The sequence below is a fragment of the Brassica napus genome, chromosome C8, assembly GCF_020379485.1.
Source record: "Brassica napus cultivar Da-Ae chromosome C8, Da-Ae, whole genome shotgun sequence".
Taxonomy (NCBI): Eukaryota; Viridiplantae; Streptophyta; class Magnoliopsida; order Brassicales; family Brassicaceae; genus Brassica; species Brassica napus.
Genome location: NC_063451.1, coordinates 46,249,695 through 46,270,613, shown reverse-complemented (window position 1 = coordinate 46,270,613; position 20,919 = coordinate 46,249,695). Strand labels below are relative to the sequence as shown.

At 33.5% G+C, this 20,919-nt stretch overlaps 3 protein-coding genes, 2 non-coding genes and 1 pseudogene across 9 annotated transcripts; 3 read left to right on the top strand and 3 right to left on the bottom strand.

Moving 5' to 3' along the window:
• Positions 1 to 2,777: 2,777 nt before the first annotated feature.
• On the bottom strand, positions 2,778 to 2,891 carry LOC125592200. Its single transcript, XR_007328046.1, has one exon. It is a non-coding gene; the product is annotated as a small nucleolar RNA snoR98 (small nucleolar RNA).
• A 1,289-nt stretch (positions 2,892 to 4,180) lies between these two features.
• On the top strand, positions 4,181 to 6,207 carry LOC125575313 (F-box/FBD/LRR-repeat protein At1g13780-like). Of its 2 annotated transcripts, none has more exons than XM_048765295.1 (3): positions 4,181 to 4,365; positions 4,520 to 5,622; positions 5,721 to 6,207. In XM_048765295.1, exons 2-3 carry the CDS (start codon positions 4,534 to 4,536, stop codon positions 6,021 to 6,023), a joined length of 1,392 nt encoding a protein of 463 aa, XP_048621252.1. In that variant the 5' UTR covers positions 4,181 to 4,365; positions 4,520 to 4,533; the 3' UTR covers positions 6,024 to 6,207. The 2 variants fall into 2 exon arrangements, with proteins under 2 accessions (XP_048621252.1, XP_048621251.1); XM_048765294.1 differs by having other exon boundaries at positions 5,718 to 6,207.
• A 271-nt stretch (positions 6,208 to 6,478) lies between these two features.
• LOC125591307 lies at positions 6,479 to 8,397 on the top strand (annotated as a pseudogene).
• A 1,038-nt stretch (positions 8,398 to 9,435) lies between these two features.
• On the top strand, positions 9,436 to 11,465 carry LOC106369107 (F-box/FBD/LRR-repeat protein At1g13780-like). Of its 2 annotated transcripts, none has more exons than XM_048765292.1 (4): positions 9,436 to 9,628; positions 9,757 to 10,710; positions 10,781 to 10,921; positions 10,992 to 11,465. In XM_048765292.1, exons 2-4 carry the CDS (start codon positions 9,760 to 9,762, stop codon positions 11,295 to 11,297), a joined length of 1,398 nt encoding a protein of 465 aa, XP_048621249.1. In that variant the 5' UTR covers positions 9,436 to 9,628; positions 9,757 to 9,759; the 3' UTR covers positions 11,298 to 11,465. The 2 variants fall into 2 exon arrangements, with proteins under 2 accessions (XP_048621249.1, XP_048621250.1); XM_048765293.1 differs by having other exon boundaries at positions 9,438 to 9,628; positions 10,995 to 11,465.
• A 1,935-nt stretch (positions 11,466 to 13,400) lies between these two features.
• LOC125591306 (helofensin-3-like) lies at positions 13,401 to 16,066 on the bottom strand. Of its 3 annotated transcripts, none has more exons than XM_048765289.1 (2): positions 15,917 to 16,066; positions 13,401 to 13,947 (listed from the first exon to the last, which is right to left on the bottom strand). In XM_048765289.1, exons 1-2 carry the CDS (start codon positions 15,972 to 15,974, stop codon positions 13,532 to 13,534), a joined length of 474 nt encoding a protein of 157 aa, XP_048621246.1. In that variant the 5' UTR covers positions 15,975 to 16,066; the 3' UTR covers positions 13,401 to 13,531. The 3 variants fall into 3 exon arrangements, with proteins under 3 accessions (XP_048621246.1, XP_048621248.1, XP_048621247.1); XM_048765291.1 differs by lacking the exon at positions 15,917 to 16,066 and adding an exon at positions 15,416 to 15,542; XM_048765290.1 differs by lacking the exon at positions 15,917 to 16,066 and adding an exon at positions 14,344 to 14,473.
• LOC125592197 lies at positions 15,236 to 15,350 on the bottom strand. Its single transcript, XR_007328044.1, has one exon. It is a non-coding gene; the product is annotated as a small nucleolar RNA snoR98 (small nucleolar RNA).
• Positions 16,067 to 20,919: the final 4,853 nt, after the last annotated feature.

Genomic DNA, 20,919 nt, shown 5'->3' with positions numbered 1-20,919 from the left:
GTATAAATCAATTTTATTAATCCAAACATTTTTTAAAAAATTTGGTAGGATATGTAATTAAATTTAAATGATATTAACATACACAATATATTTTTAATATTAATGTCTATTTTATTTTTTTAAAATGATGCTTTCTACTCATATGTTTTTTTTATCATGTGTATTTTTAATAGCAAAAACTTTAAATTACTGATAACAAAATTTTCATTGTGGGATCAATAATTTTAGTAATTGATAATTTAAAAAAATTTATCAATGTTAGTTCAAAACTTTTATCAAAAAAAATTATTCAAAGTAAATTTTGAAACTAAAATATTTATTTATTCAATATGGTTTATAGTTTAATTTAGAATGATATATATATACATATATATTTTAAATCTTAATGATTAAATAAATTAGACTTTTACTTATATGATTTTGTAATCATTTGTATTTTGTCATAACAAAAATTTTAAACCATGGATCGCAAAATTTGAATGTGAGACTTTTAACAGTTTTAATAATTTATAGTCATTTTTAAAAATTCAAAATATAAAATATACAGAAAAATCTAAATTTTTATAATATGGTTATTGTGTTTTTTTAAAATTATTTTAATAGTTTTAAATTAAACGAAATTGATAGAAGATACATTTGTTTTTATCAGATCTTTATTATTCAAAATCATTAATTGTCATATATACTTTACCCACATTAGGCAATTCCGTAATCTTTATTTAAGGAAATAATAAATGACATTAATAATGAATTTATGGTTAGTTTAATAAAAAGTTTATTATATAATTAGATGGACCAACCTATTTCTCTAACAATTCTAAGAATCATCCTAGTGATGACATGTGGATACAAAAAGAAGTTGTAACGTTTCACAAATAATATATAGGAGATTTATTATCTTCTTGGATACATATATCATACTTGGGCAGTTTGATACAAATTGCTTCAAGTCGGGAACATAATACTCATATATGCTCTACTCATGTTTATTTGTGTCTCTATTTATATTTGTGTCTCTATTTAGGACACTTACACTTTCCGTCTTTCTGATCGCAATAACCATTACCTCTGTTACAACTAGGCATAGTATAGCACTCAAGGTCAGTGTCACATTCCCCTAGATGATTCAGGTCGACTCCATTTGTGCGTTTCTTCGTCTCCACCGCTTGTAATTTAGGACACCTACAAACTCCGTTGTTGCAATATGGTGGAGCTCTGGGAAAACAACGCATGCCAAGGCAGTCAGGGTTTGCGTGACATTGTAATATAGGACACTTACAAACTCCGTTGTTGTCGCAATATCCTTGACCTATTGACAACTAGGTATGTGATAGCACTCAACGTCAATTTTACATTTCCCTAAATGATTCATGTCCGCTCCATTTGCAAGATCTTGTCATGCATATGAATAATGTGTTAGTCCAAACATGGATTGTCAACAAAACAAAATGATTTATAAAGATTAGTTTACACCACTAGTTTTCATGTTTTGGGTCAAATATATCGTTTGAAAAAATTAGTAAAAATAAGTATTAATAATAAAAGTCTCTACTTTTACTACCACTTTTCTTTCATTCGAAAACTATAATTCCCACATGACAAACCTCAAACGCCTCTAGAACAGAGATTTCGATAGCATAAGTTTATGTATATTCATGTATAAACAGATATACGATTGCATATATCATATTGTGTAATGAACAATAAGTAGTATACTTTTTTTTTTGATTTAAAAAAAAAATTAACTTAACATTTACACCAAAAAAAAACAATAAGTGGTATACCTTTTTTTTTGGTGTAATAAGTAGTATAAGTAGTATACTTACGGAAGGCAACACCAAGAAAAAAAAGATAATAAAACAAAGTTAAGGTTCACTTTCTTCATTTCTGGGGTAGAAGTTTTTGTGTTTCTCAATTGTGAAGCTAATTTATTATTCATAGCTAGCTTTTATAATGTATTTTAGATGATGAACATATTCACTAATATATATTGTAATATTAATTTTCTTTTGTAATTCAATGTTATTAGTGTAATTTGATATATTAGAATTCTTTTACTAAATTCATTTTTAAGTAAAGAATATATCATAGTATTAAATTATATTCTAAATGTAACTAATTTATGAGTTAAACATATTTATTTATATAATCAATAAAATAGTAATAAATACAAATGATCAAATTATTAATACTTTTAATAAAATATTAATAATGCAATACATTTTATATAATCAAAAGAAAATAAATACAAAATGTTGGTATTTGATAAATATACATATAAGGAAGAAATCAATAGTCACAGATAATTTTATTAAGATTTCAAAATTTTAAGTTTTTTCTATTACTTGATATTTTCTATTAATTGAAAGTTAATATATTATTTATTGATCTTAAATAGTATCAGATTAAATTGATATTACTATACAATTTTAATGCATACATAATGGATCTTGTTAGATATATAATTTATTTTATAATATCAGAAAAAATCAAAAATAATATTACTAACATATAATTATTTAATGAAAATCTTAAGTTTTAGTTTATTTGATTTAATGAAAATTATTTCTCCATTCAAAATAAAACATTTGTCATCTTGCAAAAGGTTCACAATATCTCCTTTTCTTGCTAACATTTTTTATGTACGGAAACTAATTCCCACATAAACTTTAATACGCTTCTAAAACATAGTATATATTTATTTATATATATATATTAATTGAATATAATAATGGAAAAATTACATGTTTACCACTTTCAAGAAATAAAATAATCATCAACGTAACTGAATAGTCAAACTTGAAATTCCATGAAGAGAGGAAAGCAAGCATTAATATCTGAATAGTATAATGTCAGGAGTAATTATTTCTGTATATTCTAGTTATAAATTCGTGTATTCATATGTACTATTTCATGTATCAAATTAGAAAATGAACGATAAGTTATACTTACCGAAGGCAACACCAAGAAGAAAAGACAATAGGACAAAGTTAAGGAAAACTCTCTTCATTTTTGGGTAGCTTTTTTTTTGTGTTTTTCTATTGTTAAGCTAATCTATTCTTCCTAGCTTTTTATAATGTATTTCAAGTAGTGTTTTTGGTAAGCTTATTAATAATTAGGTTGAAATTTTTGGTCTACCATCGTCAAGGTCAAAATAAAAACGGATGTACAATAACTAAATGCAGTCAATGGACACGAAACTTTCCAACTAAACTGAGTCAATACTTTCATTCACTGACTGCATTTTTATCATTGGGAATGTTCTCAACTTCTCATTAATTAGTTAGTCTAATTGTTGTGAAACTTCTCAATAACCGAGTGCTCCACCAAAAAAAACAGGTTATTGACGGTCGAAAATATGCAAAGTCCATCCAAAATAAAACTTCTGAAAGATTCTTGGAAAACAGTATTAAACTATGGTTGACATATACTTGGTTTACTTACGGAAAATAGTGACAAGAAGAGAAACGAGCAACACATGCTTGAAAGAAACTTGTTTCATTCTCCACGATAACGATTCTTGATCAATTTTACGGTTGTAAGATTTTGAATGTAGTGGAAACTATGAAATGCAAAACCGGGCCTCGTGGTCTGGTGGTAAAGGAACCTCGGCTGAGGTGCCCGCCATCACGAGTTCGAGTCCCGACTACAGCGGATTTAACATGGTTTCCGTTTGGCCTCCAGGACCTTTCTCGCCAGTTTCGGTTGGACGCGGTGGGATAGTCGGATTAAGTGAGAGGTCCGGATACCTGGATTATCAAAAAAAAAAAGTTAACATGGATGGTGGTAATTGTTTGAAACATCTACTTGTTAGCTACGTTAACGGATTCCTCAACCTGTTCATCACTACTGGCCGAGCTATACGTTTACGTAATAAAACAGTTGGAGGGTAACTTGGGTGATAAATGAATGGATCTGAATCTCTTTTAATTTTTTTATAACCCAAAAATCCAAAATTGTAGAAGCAAAAATACAATAATTGTAAACCGATCCTTTGTTATTATATTTTCCTTTTTCATTTCCTTTTCTAATTGACAACCAAAACTGAATTTTGGAAAGGTTGTTTAGATATCAAATCTCACAAAATACAAAAAAAAAAAAAAAATCACAACATTTATAACGGAGAATATGCAATTTTCCTGAAAATACTCGATTACTACAACCGATTTTCATGAATTTTCCAATGGCAATAATAAAAAGAATATTTTACTAAAAGAAATATTCAATACTCCAATAAAGACAAGCCTTTAGTTTCGAAACGATCTTTTGAAGATGGAACCGTAACCGCTTGTTTTGCCACTTTTCTCTCTCACTTTCGATCACTCCGGCCAATATAATCCTCCGGCGACTCAAATCCAATCCACGGTGAGTTCCTCAGAAACCCTTCGAATCTTTTCGTTTCATTTGTAGTCTCAAGTCTTATGATTGATTAGAGAAACTCTTCAACGCCTAGGGTTCGATCAAAGATCTCTCTTTTTTTTTTTTTGTAATGCTGTTTGTTGTTTGTCGATGCTGTTAGGGTTTCGTTTCGTGATGTCTGGGCGAGATAGGATCAGCGAGTTGCCGGAATCATTGTTAACTCAAATACTCTCATACCTTCCGACAGAACAATCGGTGCAGACAAGTGTTTTGTCTAAAAGATGGGAGAATGTGTATCTAAGCGTTCCCGGTCTTGACTTAAACTGCTCTGTTATTCGCGACGAAGTGATCTTAAGCTTCTTAAGCTTCATTGACAAGCTTCTCGAGTTTAGCCCTGAGTCAAGTCTGTTTAAAGTCAAGGTTCAGTGCAGGGGCATGTTGATAGACGGGTTCAGCGACCGGATCGGTACAGTGATTGACCGCGGGACACAGCATCTTGATGTTGTGAGCAGTACAGATTATTACGAGGACTCTTTTGGTCATGCCTTACCTGGTGTAGACTTCATGCCTATGAATCTCTACACGAGCAAGGCATTGGTTTACTTGAAGCTCTCCTCTTCTGGTCTTGGTGATCCTGGTTTTGTTTTCATGCCTTGTCTTAGGTTCTTGCATCTTGAAGAAATTAAATGGCGTGTGCATCTGGAGAAAGTCCTCTCAGGGTGTCCTGTTCTTGAGAAGCTGACTTTGGTGAGGGATTTGGATGATGATGACTATGCACGTACCGATGAAGAATTTATGGTTATGCGTGTGAGGTCTCAGAGCTTGAAGAGGTTTAGTGTGCTGCCGCTTAGGCAGGTAAGGGATTACCATTCCAGAGTGGAATGCACACTTGAGATTGATGCTCCGGGGCTAGAGCATATGAGTCTCGGAGATGATCAGTTTGATAGCATTGTGGTAAAGAACCTGTCTTCTTTGTTGGTGGTTGAGCTTGATATCAAGTTCTTTGTCAAGGTTGGCGTGCTTTTTAATACTTTGGACGTATCAAAGAGCAATGAGATCCGCGAGTTTCTCGATGGGATATCGAGTGTTGGACATATGATCATCTCTGGGATGACAGTGCATGCCTTTGAACATTACTCAAAAGCAGGAATTATCCCCAAGTTCAACAACTTGTCCCGTTTAGAAGCAGTGTTCCATGGCAAGTTATTGCAGTTTCTGCCAGCCTTTCTTGAGTGTTGCCCCAATCTGAAACACCTAATCTTGGTAAAACCATTACTCTTGTCCTTATGTTTTTTTTTTTATGGATGTGTGTTTTTTGAAAACCCAGCTCTTTTTTTTTTGTTTTGTGTTGGTTGCAGAAGGTTGTTCATTCAGAGGAGATGGATGAGGGATTGGAACTCGCAGATGTGCCACAGTGTGTCTCATCGAGTCTTGAGTGTGTTGAGATACAAGAGAAACTTGAATTGGAAGAAGGGAAGATGAAAGCAACCAGTTACTTTCTTGGAAACTCGGCAGTGCTGAAGAAACTCATCCTGAGCCCAACAGCTTATGATCCTCGAAATGTTGCGGAATCAGAAATATGGGAGAAGGTTAATAAACTGACAATACGTTCCACAAGATGTGAAATTGTCATTCGAGCCATGGAGGAGGTCGTTGTCATTTGATGAGTCTTCGTAGTTCTGGTTGGATTCCATTGACCATTGTCAGTATGACTGCGAATCTTTTTTCTTTTCTTCCAACAGTCCCAATCTCAGTTTCTTGGATGTTTTGATAATGATGATCTTGCATTCTCTTAAGTTTGGTTTTATATGTTTTATACTTTTAAATATCAATTTTTTTTTGAGTTTATTCAGCTCGATTTTAATCCTTTTCATCTGAATCATTTATCGATAAAAAAATACTTTATATGAACTATAAAATATAAATTCTTGAAAATGGTATAAATAGTTAAATACTACAAGTTCAACATGCTATTGTAGAGAAAAACAGAAGTACATTAATGTGTTTTTATTAAAAATAACGAAACTAATAATTAGGCCGGATTATTATTTAGTCTAGTAGATATTTATAAATATACAATAAATACACTTTACTTTTGAAACGCTCTTTTGAAGATGGAACCGTAACTGCTTCAAACGTACAAGTACTAAACGATATCGGTACCGTTTCAGACAAAAAGGTTACCACTTTTCTCTCTCACTTTAGATCACTCCCGCCGGTGACGCAAATCCAATCCACGGTGAGTTCTTCAGAAACTTTAGATCACTTTCGTTTCATTTGTAGTCTTTAAGTTTTGTGATTGATTAGAAAAACTCAACGCCTAGGATTCGATCAAGATCTCTTTTTTTTTTAATTATTATACTGTTAGGGTCTTCTTTCGTGATGTCTGGGCGAGATAGGATCAGCGAGTTGCCGGAGTCACTGTTAACTCAAATACTCTCATACCTTCCGACAAATCAATCGGTCCAGACAAGTGTTTTGTCGACAAGATGGAAGAATCTGTATCTAAGTGTTCCTGGTCTTGACTTAAACTGCTCTTTTATTCGTTATGATGCTGACGAAGTGTTCTTAACCTTCATTGACAAGCTTCTCGAGTTTAGCCCTGAGTCAAGTCTGTTTACAGTCAAGGTTAAGTGCAGAGACACAATGATAGATGGGTTCAAGGACCGGATCGGTACAATGATTAACCGGGGGACACAACATCTCGATGTTGAGAGCAGTATCTATTATTTCGAGGACGACAATTCTCTCTATCCTATTGTTGACATGATGCCTATGAATCTCCTCACGAGCAGGACATTGGTTTACTTAAAGCTCTCCTCTTCTGGTCTTATGGATCCTGGTTTTGTTTACATGCCTTGTCTTAAATTCATGCATCTTGAAGAAGTCAAATGGCGTGTGCATCTGGAGAAGCTTCTCTCAGGGTGTCCTGTTCTTGAGGAGCTGACCTTGTTGAGGGATATGGATGATGATTATGCAATTGGGAATGATGAATTTGGGGTTATGCTTGTGAGGTCTCAGAGCTTGAAGAGGTTTAGTGTGCTGCCGCTTAGGCAGGTTGGGGATTACCATTCCAGAGTGGAATGCACGCTTGAGATTGATGCTCCGGGGCTTGAGCATATGAGTCTCGGAGATGATCAGTTTGATAGCATTGTGGTAAAGAACCTGAGTTCTCTGTTGGTGGTTGAGCTCGATATCAAGTTTTTTTGTCAAGGTTGGCGTGCTTTTTAATACATGGAACGTATCAAAGAGCAACGAGATCCGCGAGTTTCTCAATGGGATATTGAGTGTAAGAGATATGATCATCTTTGGGATGACAGTGCATGCCTTTGAACATTACTCAAAAGCAGGAATCATCCCCAAGTTCAACAACTTATCCCGTTTACAAGTAGTGTTCCATGGCAAGTTATTGCAGTTTCTTCCAGCCTTTCTTGAGTGTTGCCCCAATCTCAAACACCTAGTCTTGGTAAAACACTTTTTCTTTATGTTTTATGGATATGTGTATTATTGAAAACTTAGCCTTTTTGTGTTTGAAGAAGATTGTTCATTCAGAGGAGATGGAGGAGGGATTGGAACTCACAGATGTGCCACGGTGTGTCTCATCGACTCTAGAGTGTGTTGAGATACAAGAGAAACTTGAATTGGGGGAAGGGAAGATGAAAGCAACCAGTTACTTTCTTGCAAACTCGGCAGTGCTGAAGAAACTCATCCTGAGTCCCACAGCTTATGATCCTCGAAATGTTGTGGAATCAGAGATATGGGAGAAGGTTAATAAACTCACAAAACGTTCCACAGGATGTGAAATTATCATTCGAGCCATGAAGGAGGAGGTTGTTATCACTTGATGAGTCTTCTTCTTAGTTCTGGTTGGATTCCATTGACCATCGTCAGTATGACTGCGAATCTTCTTCTTTTTTTCTTCCAAAAGTCCCAATCTCAGTTTCTTGGATGTTTTGATAATGATGATATTGCACTCTCTTAAATTTGGTTTTACATGTTTTATACTTTTAAATATCAAATTTTCTCGATTTTAATTCTTTTCATCTGAATCATTTATCGATAAGAAAATACTTTATATGAACTATAAAATATAAATTCCTGAAAATGGTATAAAATAAACATGCTATTGTAGAGAAAAAACAGAGTGAAAGAAAGAAGAAGTCGAGAGAAAATGTGTTTTCTACATTGAGAAGTCTTTTACTCTTTATATTGAGATGGCAATTTTTTTTTTTTTGAGTTTGGTTCTGTCATTCCTGAACGTGGTTAGGTTAATTCACGATTCAGGTATGGCTGCTGCTGCAGCCGGAACATGTCAGCTGAAAAGAATGCTTCATCATAGGAGTCGTCTAGCTACCAGGTAGGAGTGGACATGAATCGAATATTAAGAGTTTTAAAGGATTTTGTGATCTGATCTGTCCGAATAAATTAATTATACAATTCGATTTGATTCACATTTATCCCGAATTTTCTGTGCTCGAATGTCCATAAAAAATATATTTTAATTAGATATATGATTCGATTCGTGTATAAGAAATAAAAATTTAAAAACAACAGAAACAAATAAAATTTTAAAATAATAAAACCTTATTACAATGTTTAAATCACTATTAAAAATAAACATTTATATATTTTTAACACTCTAATAGCTAAAATAATCAATTTAATAAATAAAAATTGTAAAATTACATAAAATATAATAATTATATTATATAAATATATAATTCTTTGAATATATGTATATATACATATACCGGATCAGATCGAATATTCATTCTTAAAAATATTAGTATTTATGATTTATTAAATGCAATTTGTAAACAGATCCCTTGTTATTATATTCCTTTTTCATTTGCTTTTCTAATTAGCCACAAAAATTGATTTTTGGGAAGATTGGTTAGATATAAAATCTCCTAAATATAAAAATTAATGCTGATAATGGAAAATATGCAATTTTCCTGAAAATACTCTACTATTACAATCGATTTCCATGAATTTTACAATGACATTCAACATGAAAATATAACGAATAAAATAAATATTGTTTTTTTTTTGTCAAAAAATTAAAAGAAATATATATAATATATAGACAATAAAGACAGCCTTCATTTTTTAAAACGCTCTCATGGAACCGGAACAATCAGTTCCGTATAAATTCTGAACAATCAGTTCGACAGTTCCGTCTTCAGACAAAGAAAAGTTATCACTTTTCTCTCTCGCTTTCGATCACTCCCGCCGATAGAATCCGCCGGCGACTCAAACCCAATCCACGGTGAGTTCCTCAGAAACCCCCATCGAGTCTTTCTTTTCATTTGTATTGTGATTGATTAGAGAAACTCTTCAACGCCTAGGATTCGATCAAGATCTCTTTTTTATATGTTGTTTTTTGATGCTCTTAAGGTGATGTCTGGGATCGATAGGATTAGCGAATTGCCGGAATCATTGCTTACTCAAATACTCTCTTTCCTTCCGTCAAAACAATCGGTGCAGACAAGTGTTTTGTCAACAAGATGGAAGAATCTGTATCTAAACGTTCCCGGTCTTGACTTAAACTTATCTGCCATTCCTTATGATGCTGATGAAATGCTCTTAAGCTTCTTAAGCTTCATTGACAAGCTTCTCGAGTCTAGCCCTGAGTCAAAGCTGTTTAAAGTCAAGGTTAAGTGCAGAGACACGATGATAGACGGGTTCAGGGATCGGATCGGTATAATGATTGACCGGGGGACGCAGCATCTCGATGTTGAGAGTAGTACCTATGATATAGAGGACGACTCTTTTCACCATCCTTGTGTCGACTTCATGCCTATGAATCTCTACACGAGCAAGACATTGGTTTACTTGAAGCTCACGTCTTCTGGTCTTGATGATCCTGGTTTTGTTTTCATGCCTTGTCTTAAATTCATGCATCTTGAAGAGGTTAAATGGCGTGTGCATCTGGAGAAGCTTCTCTCAGGGTGTCCTGTTCTCGAGGAGCTGGCCTTGTTGAGAGATCTGGATGATGATTATGCAGTTGCCTATGATGAATTTACGGTTATGCGTGTGAGGGCTCAGAGTTTGAAGAGGTTCCGTGTGCTGCCGCTTAGGCAGGTTAGGGATTGCAGGTCGAGAGTGAATTGCACGCTTGAGATTGATGCTCCGGGGCTAAAGCATATGAGTCTCGGAGAGGATCAATTTGATAGCATTGTGGTAAAGAACCTGACTTCTTTGTTGGTGGTTGAGCTTGATATCAAGTTTTTTGTCAAGTTTGGCGTGATCTTTAATCCCTGGAACTTAGCAAAGAGCAATGAGATCCGTGATTTTCTCAATGGGATATCGAGTGTTAGGCATATGATCATCTCTGCCAAAACAGTTAAGGTGCATATTTATATATTCATGGACTTATTTAATACCTTTCACTTCTATATTAAATATATTCGTGTTGCAGGCCCTTGAGTATTACTCACAAGCAGAAATGATTCCCAAGTTCAACAACTTGTCCCGTTTACAAGCAATGTTCCATAGCAATTTATTGCAGTTTTTGCCAGCCTTTCTTGAGTGTTTCCCCAATCTGAAACACCTAGTCTTGGTAAAGCCATTTTTTCTTTATGTTTTATGGATGTGTATTATTGAAAACTTAGCCTTTTTTGTGTTTGAAGAAGGTTGTTCACTCAGAGGAGATGGGGGAGGGATTGGAACTCACAGATGTGCCACGGTGTGTGTCATCGACTCTTGAGTGTGTTGAGATACAAGAAAAACTTGAATTGGAGGAAGGGAAGATGAAAGCAACAAGTTACTTTCTTGGAAATTCAGCAGTGCTAAAGAAACTCATTCTGAGCCCCACAACTTATGATCCTCGAGATGTTCTGGAATCAGAAACATGGGAGAAGGTTAATAAACTCACAAAACGTTCTACAGGATGTGAAATTATCATTCGAGCCATGAAGGAGGTCGTTATCATTTGATGAGTCTTCTTCTTAGTTCTGGTTGGATTCCTTTTGACCATTGGTGCTGATACAAGTTCTTCATGACTTGCGAATCTTGTTTTCCTTTTTTTCTCTTTTGAGAGTCCCATCCCAATCCCAGTTTCTTGGATATCTCTTATATAAATGATGATCTTACATTCTCTTGCGTTTGAATTGGGTTTAATGATTTAGAATTTAGAATTTAGAATTTTTGATAGTTTAAATGGAAAATTGGTTACGGTATTGAATGTCTTTAGATTGTTTACATTTAATTAGTACTAGATTTTGATCCGCGCTTCAAAAGCGCGGGTTTTTTTTCCGATTAAGAATATTGTTTGATATGAATTATTATTTTGGTTTTGATGTTTTGAAGTATATTATTAAGTTATAAAGTGTTATTATATAGAAAAAGTAAAAGAATTTTAGTTTAAAATTATATAATTTATCAAATAGTTTATTTTAGATTTTATATGTGTATTCTTATGTTACAACGTCATCGTTGCATTTTGTGTGTATTTTGTAAGAGTTATATTTGTTGAGTTGATGAGACAAAAAATTTATTTGGTAGATTTTGGGCTAATCTAATAGTATATATATTGTAGAACTTTTAATAGTTTTAGCAGTGTTTTCATACCCGAATCAAACCTACAGTCTCAGAAGTAAATCAGGTGATTCATATAAATCTGGTCTGAATTTTATTAAAATCTTATATATAAAAATCTGATAAAAATCGGTAAAATCATAAAAACTATCATTAACCCGCTATCCAATATTAGTTGAACCGATAAAATCTCATATAAATTGGATGATGTTTTTTCTAAACTCAATTCAAACTTTTGAATCAAGCTTTGAAACACAGGGTTAATACCTTTTCAAAAGAGAAAAATCTTGTTTAACTTAGGTATTCCAAATTTAGTGAAGAGTTTATACCAATCTCAATGTGTTTAGTATATAATATATGATTGAATAACCCGCGGAAACCTGCAAGCTTGAAACTTAAATAATATAAATATTAATTCTGGACCTAATTATATTTGTAAATTTATTTTGTTATTTAAACTGAATTACAGAAGTGGACTTGTATTTAAGCATCTTTTATACTAAACATTATTTGTTGCCCAAAAAAAAATACTAATCATTATTTTGGATTTTAGTAATTGTGCTTCATAAGTAAAAATCAAGTCAACTTATTTTTTTATAAAAAAAAGAGAGAATATGGAGCAATATTTTCTAAATTATTTGTATTTTTTAATTTTCCATAATATAGTTTAAGTGGTTGTATCTGAATTATAGTAAAAACTCAATTAATAAGTTGGCCCGAGGATAATTTTTAACTAACTTCATATGCATTTTTTCAAATTTGTTCAGTACTTATATGTTAATATCGTTTTTTATGAACTGAAAATAATATAATATACTACTAAGTTTGATCGGTTCTATAGTAAAACATGATTTTGTGATAATTATTTATCATAATTCATTAACTCATTTTAAAAAAAATACATGTATTACTTACCAGACTATTTTAATTCAAATGGCATGTACTATTTAATGGTGATATGCACCATACCATTCGTTTTATAGAGATATGAATTTAAGAATTAAAATAAACATTATATAATATATATATGGTCACATACATAATAGATTAGTCTATGGACCCACGAGTTTATATATTATTGCATCAAAAAAAATGTTGGTTAGTAAATCGTATATGGGATATCAATAACTAAATGGAGAAATTTATAATCAAGGGGTGAGATTTATAGAAGGTAATATAGTAGTTACCATAAATATAGGAGTGACACACTTATAATATCTAAAGAAAATCAGAGAAATTTATGAAAATATATTGTTAGGAGAAATTTAATTAGGACCATGAAATTATTAACTCTTAGGAAATAGTCCAAACAACCTTGTATAAGTAGATTTTTTCAGAGTGATTCTTTTTTAATAGAATAGATACCCAAGTCACAAAACACAATACTTTAGTGTTAAAGTAAAATCGTGTGTGACCATTATGTCCAGGGAATGTATTGGTATAACAAGAATTGCAATAAAAGTAAATACTATAAAAATGATTCGAAAGATAACAGTCATGAATAGTCTTTTAATAATATATTTATTTATTTTTGGGATACATATTTTATACTTGGGCAGTTTGATACAAATTGCCCATGTTTAAGTCGGGTACATAAGACTCATATGTGTTCTTGTCATGTTTATTTGTTTCTCTATTTAGGACACTTACACTTTCCGTCTTTCTGATCGCAATATCCTGGACCTCTCTGACAACTACGCATGGTATAACATTCAAGGTCTGAGTCACATTGCCCTTGATGATTCACGCCCGCTCCATTTGTATCCACAACTTGTAATTTAGGACACTTACACTTTCCGTCTTTCTGATCGCAATATCCTGGACCTCTCTGACAACTACGCATGGTGTAACACTTAAGATCTGAGTCACATTGCCCTTGATGATTCACGTCCGCCCCATTTGTATCCACGGATTGTAATTTTGGACACTTGCACTTTCCGTCTTTCTGATCGCAATATCCTGGACCTCTCTGACAACTACGCATGGTATAACACTCAAGGTCTGAATCACATTGCCCTTGATGATTCACGTCGGCTCCATTTGCAAGATCTTGTCATGCATACGAATAATGTGTTAGTCCAAACATGGTTGGTTGTTTTGTCAACAAAACGAAATGATTTATAAAGTTTAGTTTATACCACTAGTTTGCACGTTTTGGGTCAAATCTAGTTTGAGAAGGAAAATGGAACTTAAAAAAATTAGTAAAAATAAGTATTAATAATAAAAGTCTCTCTACTTTCACTACCAACTTTTCTTTCATACGAAAACTATAATTTCCACATGACATAAACCTTACACGCCTCTAGAACATAGATTAGCATAAATTAATAATTATTTATGAAAATTCTAATTATATATTCGTGTATAAACATACATACGATTGCATGTATCATATTGTGAAATGAACGATAAGGAGTATACTTGAACGATAAGGAGTATACTTACGGAAGGTAACACCAATAAGAAAAGACAATAGAACAAAGCTAAGGAACATTTTCTTCATTTTTGGGGTAGACGTTTTTGTGTTCTCAATTGTGAAGCTAATGTTTTCTTCATAGCTAGCTTTTATAATGGAGTTTAGATGATGAAAATACTCACTAAATATCTTACCAATATTATAATAGTATTATATATTGTAATATTAATTTTCTTTTAGTAATTCAATGTTATTAGTGTAATTTGATATATTAGAATATCTCAATGGTATTAAATTATATTCTAAATGTCATTAATTTACGGGTTGAACATATTTATTCATAAATGATCAAACTATTAATTATTATAATAAAATATTAATAATGCAATAACTTTTATACAATCAAAAGAAAATAAATATAATATGTTATGGTATTTGATAAGTATACATATATGGGAGAAATCAATAGTTACAAATATTTTTTTAAAAAAAATCAAAATCTTTAAGATTTTTTCTATTACTTGATACTTTCTATTAATTGAAAGTTAATATACTATTATTTATTAATCTTAAATAGCATCAATTTAAATTGATATTACTATACAATTTTAATTCATCCATAATGGATCTTGTTAGATATATCATTTATTTTATGATTTTTAAAGAATCAAAAATTATATTAATGACATATTATTATTTAATGAAATCTTAAGTTTTAGTTTATTTTATTTAATGAAAATTATTTATCCATTCAAAATAAAACCTTTTTCATCTTGCAAAAGGTTCACGTCAATAATATATACTTTTACTTCTAACATTTTTTTGTACGGAAACTATAATTCTCACATAAACCTTAATACGCCTCTAAAACTTCTTTTTTTCAAAACTGAATGAAATAATTGGAAATAAAAAATCATCAATGTACGTAACAGAATAGCCAAACTTGAAATTCCATGAAGAGAGGAAAATCAAGCATTAATATCTGAATAGTATAATGACAGGAGTAATCATTTATGTATATTCTAATTATATATTCATGTATAAACATATATACGATTGCGTGTATCATATTATGAAATGAATGATAAGTAGTATACTTACGGAAGGCAACACCGAGAAGAAAAGACAATAGAACAATGTTAGGGAACACTTTCTTCATTTTTGGGTAGAAGTTTTTGTGTTTATCAGTTGTGAAGCTAATCAATTCTTCCTAGCTTTTTATAATGTATTTGAAGCAGTGATTTTTGGTAAGGTTATTAATATATAGGTTGAACGTTTTGGTCTACAATCGTTAAGGTCAAAAAAACGGATGTACAATAACTAAATGCGGTCAATGGACACAAAACTTTCCAACTAAACTGAGTCACTACTTTCATTCACTGACTGCATTTAATCATTAATTAGTTAGTCTAATTATTGTCAAACTTCTTAACAACTGAGTGCTCCACTAATAAAAACAGGTTATTGGCGGTTGAGACCATGGAAAGTCCATCGAAATAAAAACTTTAGAAATATTCTTGGAAGACAGTATTAAACTATAGTTGACATATGCTTTTGCTCAAAAGGATGAAACTATAGTTGACATATACTTAGTTTACTTACGGAAGACACTGACAATAAGAGAAATCATCAATACAAGCTTGGAAGAGACTTGCTTCATCTCCAAATTAACGCTTCTTAATTTCTTTGATAAATTTTATAGATATAATATTTTGAATGTAGTGGAAACTACGCTATGCCTCATTGGAATTTATAATGCCTTTTAGATTAACATGGATGGGTGGTAATTGTTGTAACGTCTAGTTTTTAGCTAAGTTGACGGAATCGTCACATTTTTCACCATTATACGTTTACATACTAAAAGCTGCAGGACTCGTGTCATCCGTGAGTCCATGTTGTGTAAAAGTTTCTAAAGGAATCCAAAAAATTCGATTAAAAATGATATATGTAATAAATACTAATGGATTTGGGTAATAGATGAATGGATCTAAATTTCTTTTACTTTTTTTTATAACCAAAAAGTCCAAATTGTAGTGCAAACTGTAGTATAAAATATAAAATACATTTTTTTTGAAATGCATCATGAACATAGAATCTCTGAACCACTTCAAACGTACACAGATACTAAAATATCTGTTTCGTGTAGTGGAGGACGTTTGTAGCTCGTCGACCTCTATCAACGACGTGAATAATCGTCCATTGTAATTGGTTTTCTCATGTACAAAGGGATGTAGCTTGTATAGTGCAGCTTCCTTATTATTAAACTAGCTTAAGAATTGCGGACGATAAATGTTATATTTTTTTTTTTTTTGAATTAAAATGTTAAATGTTATATTGTAAATAATTTTTATATATTATTATTTATTTGTATTCATTTATGTATTATGTATATCTACTCTATTAAAAGAAGAGTACAAATATAAAATATTCTTAAGTTTTCCAACTTATTTACAATCACTACAAGAAAACGTAGCAGTAACAACGGCGGTTTACGACGAAATTATTTCCTCGTAACTTTACATGGGCTTTACAACGCAATTACGACGAGACATTATTTCGTCGTAAACTCCATGGTAATTTACGACGAAAGGATTTCGTCGTAAAGTCAATGTAAGTTTACGACGAAAGTACGTGGAATGCGAAATAGTTGTAAACGTTACATCGACATTACAACGAATCATGTTACCGTTATATAAAGGTGAAAACGTGCATTCAATGTGCTTTAACTTACCTAATTCGTTGTAAAGTCGTTGTAAATGTTCCATGTAAAATCCATGTAAAACTTTTCTTGTAAAATCATTGTTATATTTCTCTATATATATATATGTCATTTCCCACAACTCTCTTCTTCACAACACACAACTCTCTTCCTCTCGAACCTGATGGCGTTTAGACTATGTTCCTCATTCAGCCACCAATTACTATTTCGAAGATGACGATAAGGAACATGAGTCATTCGTCTGTCTGCCAATTCAGTGGAGCGACAAGGAGAAGTGGACGGAAGTGCAGTTGGTTTATACTTGAAAGGAACCTCCAACCATCGTCAAAGGTTCCTCTCAAGTACAAACCAGCTGCACTTCCGTCCACTTTCTCCTTGTCATTCCACTGAATTGGCAGATAGACGAACGACACAGGTTCCTTATCGTCGTCTTAGAAATAGCAACTGGTGGCTTAACAACGCAATTACGACGAAACCAACGAAACCAAATTTCGTCGTAAACGCCATGTAATATTACGACGCAAGTACGTCGAAAAGTAAACTTTACATCGACATTACAACGAATCATGTTACCGTTATATTTAGGTGAAAACGTGTATTCAATGTGCTTTAACTTACCTAATTTCGTCGTAAATTCGTTGTAAATAATATGTTAAACCATGTAAAATCCATGTAAAATATTCCTTGTAAAATCGTTGTTATTTTTCAACTACCCAACTCGAAAATTTCTCTATATATATGTCATTTCCCACAACTCTCTTCCTCACAACACACAAACGGGAGAAAAAAAATCAGAAAGAAAATCAGAAAAAAAAATTGAAAAAAAAATCTAAGAAAAAATGGCCGGTGGCGGTAGTATTTACGAGTTACGGAGTTGGATGTATTTGCACAAAGATTCTGACGGGAGGGTGACAAACGCATTTCTGAGCGGGCTAGAGACATTCATGCACCAGGCGGGCTGTACACCGATCACACAGGAAAGCGGTAAGATGTTCTGCCCCTGTCGGAAATGCAAGAATTCAAAATTTGCACGTAGTGAAACTGTATGGAAGCATTTAGTAAACAGAGGATTTACACCACAATACTACATTTGGTATCAACATGGAGAGGGTTATGGGGGAAATGAAGCTAGTAGTAGTAATAATAATTTTGAGGATGTCATCATAGTGAAGAACCGAATCATTTGCATAATGGATATAATTATCATCAAGATCATGAGCAGATGGTAGATCATGATAGGGTTCAAGATATGATTAGTGATGCAAATTACACCTCGTGGACGCATTGTCGCTGAGAAGAACCGCCCTTGCAAGAAGAAGGGCGCTATCAATGAAGTTGAGGTACCAGAACAACCAACTGATGAAATCCTTTTGATCGACCGCAAAACTTTCAATATGAAGATATTCCTCGAAGATGCGACAGATAAGCACGTGAAGACCTGTTCGAGAGAAGCGACGATGATGATTGTAATGATAGTGATGAGAACGAAAACGATTTAGAGTGATGTAATATTGATGAGAACGAAAACGATTTAGAGTGATGTAATATATGTCTCTGATGTTGTATTTCTCTATTGTAACGTATGTTTAAAGAAATATGTTTTTTTACCATCCTAATGTATGTGTAACAAATGTTGTTTTATATATAATATGTATTTGTGTTAATTTAAAAACTTATTTGGAGTTTAGGGTTTTTAGAGTTTAAGTTGGAGAAGAGCACAAAGTAGTAGAGAAGAAGAGATATGATGTTAGATGATATGTGACTTTGGGGTTTAGGGATTTCATTCTCGGTTTTAGGGTTAAGCGTTGTAAAATCGTCGTAAACCGATTTTTCGACGTAATTTTCGTCGTAAATGGAAAAACGCGGGCCTGGTAACTTCGTCGTAAACGTGGCCTTGTAAATTCGTCGTAAACCAATGTTTCGACGTAATTTCGTCGTAAATCGAAAACACGGGCCTGGTAACTTCGTCGTAAATGGAAAAACACGGGCCTGGTAACTTCGTCGTAATGTTACGAGGAAGTTACACGAGGAAACCGTTTTTATATATATGGGAGAAGTCGAAGATACGAGCACTGCTCGTATCTTCCTCCCTAACTCCTCTCCCCCTCTAAGGTAACTTTCTCTCTCTATCCTTTTTTTTTTTTTTTTATAGTTTAGGTTGTTAGTTTAGGTGATTAGTTTAGGGAATTAGTTTAGGTGATTAGTTAACCGGAATTAGTTTAGATGATTAGTTTAGAAAATTATTTTAACCAATTCGTTTAGGATATATATTAATTTAATTTTTTTAAATTTTCTAGATGGCTCCTAGACCGAGACCAGCAGCTCCTGCACCTACGTATGCAGATTTGTTTGGCGATGGATCTTCCTCTAGCGGTCCATCGTCTTCTTCCGGGACAGTTCCAGACTCTCACACATCTCGGAGAGTTTCCTTCGACCCCCTCCTCCTCTTCCATCTCAGATGCCTCCCCCACGAGCTCCACCTGTCGCCCCGGATCAGCCTGCCCCACCAGCTGCAGTTCATCCCGATTTGCGGGTGCCAGCTCATGCACCATTCGCAAGATACACCGTCGAGGATTTGCTTGCCCAGCCCGGACGAGAGGGTTTACACGTTCTGGACCCCGATAGACCCCCGGGTACTTATTGGTAAGTACATAAAATTATTAATTTAAAATTTAAAATCTTTGACAATTTTTTAACAAATTGTTATATTTGCAGGTTTGGGGCTAACAACCGTGTTAGCCGGAGCGTTTCAGAGACGATGAAGGGATATTATGATATGACGGCCTTTATCCCAACTGGACCATGACTCCCGATCACGTCAAGACGACGTGGTTTAAATGTTTTGCGGTAATGATATTTACAATTATTAATATTTATATTGTTAATTAAATAATTATTTTTTTTTTCTAATCTTTTAAATGTTTGTTTTTTCAGCAAAGGTGGAACTGGTCCGTAGGAATCACCGAGAGGGTGAAGAGCGAATTTATGCAAAGGCGAAAACTCGTCTTTGCAACACCGTCTCCGATTGGAAGGACAAGTGGGAGATTTACGGCTATGAGGGGAAGCCGAGCGGGGTCACAAAGGAAGCATGGGATGGCTCATCACCTATTGGAACGAACCCAGCTCCATCCGCAAAGCCAACTCCTGCTCCGCTTCCCGAAGAACGAGGGATAAAGATGGGCCATTTGCCCATGGTTCATAGATCCGGCCAAAACCCCATGCCGGAATTCGTCTCGAAGCTGTACGTTTTATTTAAATTTATAATTTTCATCATATTTTAAACTTGTATTTATTAATTATATTTAATTTATTTATTATTGTTGTTATTAGTTGGGAAGGCGGGAGTTTTTGCCATCTCTCTCGACTTATTCAAGATGACTCACGCCTCACCAGATGGGGTTTGTGTGGATCCTGCATCCGAGAACTCTTCAACGCTGTGGGCGTCTCGGGTTGAAGAGCAAGAGACGCAACTTACCCAACAGTCGCAGATGGATTACCCGTCAAGTTGTCAACCGTAGAGGTCGACCGGATCTTCGAGGAGGTAAAATTTAATAATTTTAATTTTTTTTTCTTTATTTTATTATTAACTCTAAATACGGTTTTAATATATATACATATAGGTGGCTCCTAGAAAAAGGGAGGGACGGTTGGAATAGGTTCCGTTAACGAAGTTTCAAGGGCGACTGCGTCATACTATTCGAGACGGACCACCAGGACAACGACCGAATGCAGGCTCGCATGATACCCAGCAGCAGCGTTTGGACTCTCTCGAGGGTTTTGCTGGATGTGATGGCGGTGGGAAATTCCAACTTTGCAGAGAGCTTTGGCGGAGAGACGAGCAGCTCTCGGGATGAGCCAGCCGGATCCCGAAGCATGAACGTCTACA

Bases quoted from the DNA above. Each gene is read 5' to 3' on its own strand.
- LOC125575313 (XM_048765294.1), top strand. From the start codon at position 4,534: ATGTCTGGGCGAGATAGGATCAGCGAGTTGCCGGAATCATTGTTAACT. The intron at 5,623-5,717 runs GTAAAACCATTA...TGTTGGTTGCAG, and splicing joins ATCTGAAACACCTAATCTTG to AAGGTTGTTCATTCAGAGGA.
- LOC106369107 (XM_048765292.1), top strand. From the start codon at position 9,760: ATGTCTGGGATCGATAGGATTAGCGAATTGCCGGAATCATTGCTTACT. The intron at 10,711-10,780 runs GTGCATATTTAT...TTCGTGTTGCAG, and splicing joins TCTCTGCCAAAACAGTTAAG to GCCCTTGAGTATTACTCACA. The intron at 10,922-10,991 runs GTAAAGCCATTT...TTGTGTTTGAAG, and splicing joins ATCTGAAACACCTAGTCTTG to AAGGTTGTTCACTCAGAGGA.
- LOC125591306 (XM_048765289.1), bottom strand. From the start codon at position 15,974: ATGAAGCAAGTCTCTTCCAAGCTTGTATTGATGATTTCTCTTATTGTC. The intron at 13,948-15,916 runs GTAAGTAAACTA...ATGCATGACAAG, and splicing joins TCTTATTGTCAGTGTCTTCC to ATCTTGCAAATGGAGCCGAC.